This window comes from Brassica napus, chromosome C5 (genome assembly GCF_020379485.1).
Source record: "Brassica napus cultivar Da-Ae chromosome C5, Da-Ae, whole genome shotgun sequence".
Lineage (NCBI taxonomy): Eukaryota > Viridiplantae > Streptophyta > Magnoliopsida > Brassicales > Brassicaceae > Brassica > Brassica napus.
In genome coordinates, this window is record NC_063448.1 from 49,416,126 (window position 1) to 49,419,759 (window position 3,634).

General features: G+C 39.5%; 1 protein-coding gene across 1 annotated transcript; it reads left to right on the forward strand.

Annotated features, from left to right (window-relative positions):
• The first annotated feature begins 410 nt into the window (after positions 1 to 410).
• On the forward strand, positions 411 to 2,263 carry LOC125587331 (glutathione S-transferase T3-like). The gene is made up of 4 exons (XM_048757586.1): positions 411 to 416; positions 809 to 930; positions 1,426 to 1,718; positions 1,833 to 2,263. Exons 1-4 carry the CDS (start codon positions 411 to 413, stop codon positions 2,261 to 2,263), a joined length of 852 nt encoding a protein of 283 aa, XP_048613543.1.
• Positions 2,264 to 3,634: the final 1,371 nt, after the last annotated feature.

A 3,634-nucleotide genomic window follows, 5' to 3' on the forward strand; every position in this document is an offset into this window, starting at 1 on the left:
GAAAACAAAATAAAGGAGGAGATTACCGATCCTTATTTTGAGATTTTCGAAACCGTTTTTAAAAGTGGTTTGCAAACACATGTCGTTTTCAAAGCCTCTTCTTTTTTTTTTTCTTTCTTTTTTCTCATTTGTCTCTTCTTCTCGTTTTCTCTGTCTCCAAAAGACGATCGCGACGACGACTCTCTTCACGGTGTGTTCCCGCGGCTTCTGTCGTCTGCTCCGTCGGAAGACCGATCGAAACCGCCACGGACGACCACAGTTTCGGTCGTCACGGGGTCTCTCTCGTTTTCTCCGTCAGAAGACAGATCCAAACCCACCATGGACGACGATTTTGTCGGTCCTCACGGCGTCTCCTCCGGATTGGAGATTCTCTCAGGTTTCTGGTGATCGCTGCGGTGGTGAAGAAGTTCATGAAGGTAAGCCCCATCCATCGTCGATTCTTATTCCATGCATATCTGATTATGTATGATTTGGGCGCGTAGAGCGATTAGGTATCTTGGACTATAGGCGATTACGGTTTTTAGGTTTGTGGTCATTGTAAAGCTTTGGTTTTTCATCAAAATTTGGTAGGCTTCTTGGTGGGTTTGTCTGATCGTTTAGTTAAAAAGTTACATGTTTAGTGGGTTTTGTCTGTTCGTTTTATTACGATCAGAGTCGAGTCGAGTAAGATTCATTACAGTTTCTATTGATGGCTAAGAGCTTACGTTGTAACATCACTTGTCGAAATGCGAGATGAGATTGTTATGTTTTAATTGATATTTTGCTTCTAAGTAAAGACCAGTGTTGACTGTGTTGTTAATTATGGCAGGGACCGAAGCTCCTCCTCCTGTGTTTTCGAGAAGAGTTTGGAGATAGGAAGATCACAGTCTTTCAGCTCTCGCCTGAAGCTCCTGATCCTGTCGGTGAAGCAACTACTACTTCCGACTGGCGGTGAGGTAACTTCCCACAAAACTTCTTGTAATTTGTTTTTCTTAATTGCACAAACTGGATAGTAGTTAGGTTAATAAATGTGTGTAAGAGTTAGGTTGTTGTTAGTATGAATGCTTTCGATGAATGATTGTGATGAATGGTTGGATAAAATGCGTGTTTGATTGTAACTCTAGGACTTGTGGTAGTAATAAATATGTTTAGGTACTTGTCTACTCAACTCAACTCAAATTAAGTGAGAGTAAATACTATTACAAAACCCGTATCTAACTAGATATTCTTCTTCTCTTCTCTATTAATCCTCCTGCATTCTCTCTTTCTTTAAATCTTCATACACAATCTTCTTCTTCCCTTTGATATGTCCTTCAATCTGTCCTCCAATTTAGTTAATCTTCTAACTAGATATTCTTCTTCTCTTCTCTATTCTCTGACATTTTAGGATATGGATTCCACAAATCCATATAGTATGTCAGCAAATTTTGTTGACCTCTTGAACAGTCAACAAGAGAGTGTCGTTCCTGAACCCTGTCCCTATGCGAGTTTTCAACATGTCGGATCATCACATCTCCCTGAAACGGCAAGTTTCTGTGAAGACTCAACTACAGAGCGTAGAGAAAGGAAGAAGTGGACAGTCATAGACGATCTTGTGCTCATTAGCGCCTGGTTAAACACCAGCAAGGACCCGGTGGTGGGCAATGAGCAGAAAGCATGTGCGTTTTGGAGCCGCATTGCGGCTTACTTCGCAGCCAGTCCAAAGGTGGAAAGAGGTGCAAAGCGAGAGGCTATTCAGTGTAAGCAACGATGGCAGAAGATGAACGATCTAGTATGTAAGTTTTGTGGATCCTATGCGGCTGCAACTAGATAGAAAACAAGTGGTCAGAATGAGGTTGGCACTGTGAAACTAGCACACGAGATCTTCTACAACGATCACAAGATCAAATTTAACCTCCACTATGCTTGGGAGGAGCTGAGGAATGACCAAAAATGGTGTGAAGTTGCTAGTAGGAAGATTGATGGAACCAGCAAGAAGAGAAAGTTTGATGATGAAGCTCAATCAGAGAGCTCTCAAGCAACGTCCGCCCTCGGTGATCAACCCACCAAACGCCCTCCTGGTGTTAAGGCGGCGAAAGCAGCCTCTGATAAGAGAAGCATCGCAGTTGACCAGGCTGCCTCTGAGTTTCAGACCATGTGGACAATTAAAGAGAAAGACATGGCTGAGAAAGAGAGGCTTAAGAAGATGGGGTTTCTTGAGAGTCTCATATGCAAGAAAGAGCCACTTTCTGAATACGAGGAAGAGCTAAAGAAGAAGCTAATTAGTGAGATGTTGGGTAATTAGTGTATGTAACAAATTTGTATGTCGCATGCTAAATCTTCGGTTGTCAAGTTATGTTTCTAGTAGCAAAATCATGTTAAGTGTTTTATGTGTTTCTGTTTCAATGTTATGTGTGTTTCTGTTTTTATGTGACATATGATAAGTTCAATGTGATATGTTTATGCTGAATATGATATGTGTTTCACGGTTTTAGCTCATATGTGACATGTTCAATAATTGTGTGTGCTGTGTTTCTGTTTCTGTGTGCAGAGATATGAAGAGAGTGTCACGAGAGTGGAAGAGAGTGTCACGAGATGTCTGTAAGTGGACACAAGATGCCACGTTCAGTCACAAGAGCATGCACAAGAAGTCACATGTTCTGTTACTTTCGGTGGAAGAGAAGTTTGTTTGTTTGTGTCACGTTCAGTCACAGGAGTTTGTTTTTTTGTGTCACGAGTTGTGTGTATGTGGGCTTCTCAGAGTCGCGAGTTTGTCTCATTATGTAAATAATGAGTTTGATGTTTCTAGTTTGTTGTTTTCCTATAGTCACGAGTGTAATATGATATGTCTTTTGTTATATAAACGGTTCATTCACCAAGCATTTGAATCACAAATTCTTCTTCTCTTCCTCTCACCAACTACCAAAGAATCAATCGTTGCTTTCTCCTTCTCTCCAAAAGTTTCATTCTCTCCACTACAAGAAATATGTACATTGTTAGCGCGAGAAATATGCTATATTAGATGTTTGATAGCGAATTCATAAATGCTATGTATACGACAGCCATCATAGATACCCCATCTATGATAACGTTTGTTGAACGCTACAAAATGTGAAGATATGATAGTAATACTTGAATGATATTATTAACTTAACTATAACGCTTGATTTGTGCTATGATGTATTATAATGACATCGATATAATTCTATAATTAATTAAAATTAAATATTAATTTGATTATTTAATTAAAATTAATTAATTACAAATTAAATAATTAGAAATTAAATAAAAAATTAAATATAATTAGAATGAAAATTTATTTATTAATTAAAATCAGTTTACAAATAAAATCAGTTTTACAAAACTAAATCAAAAAGTAAAAAAAAAAAAAAAAACCAGAACAAATTAAACCAAACACTAAGTAAACACACATTAAACCGAAACCTAATTAACCAATCCTAAACCTAATCCGCCGCCTTCCTCAAGCACCACCGCATCTGCTACGTCTTGCTTCCGCGTCTTCGTGCTTGGCCCCCTCGTGCTTCATGCCTCAAGCTCAAAACACCGTTCTCTGAACCGCATCTACCTCTGCCTCCGTGTCTGGTTCGTCAGTACCACCATCTCCGCCGCCTCGTCTTCTTCCTCTGTCATCTCTGCGCCACCTCCGCTGCATCTT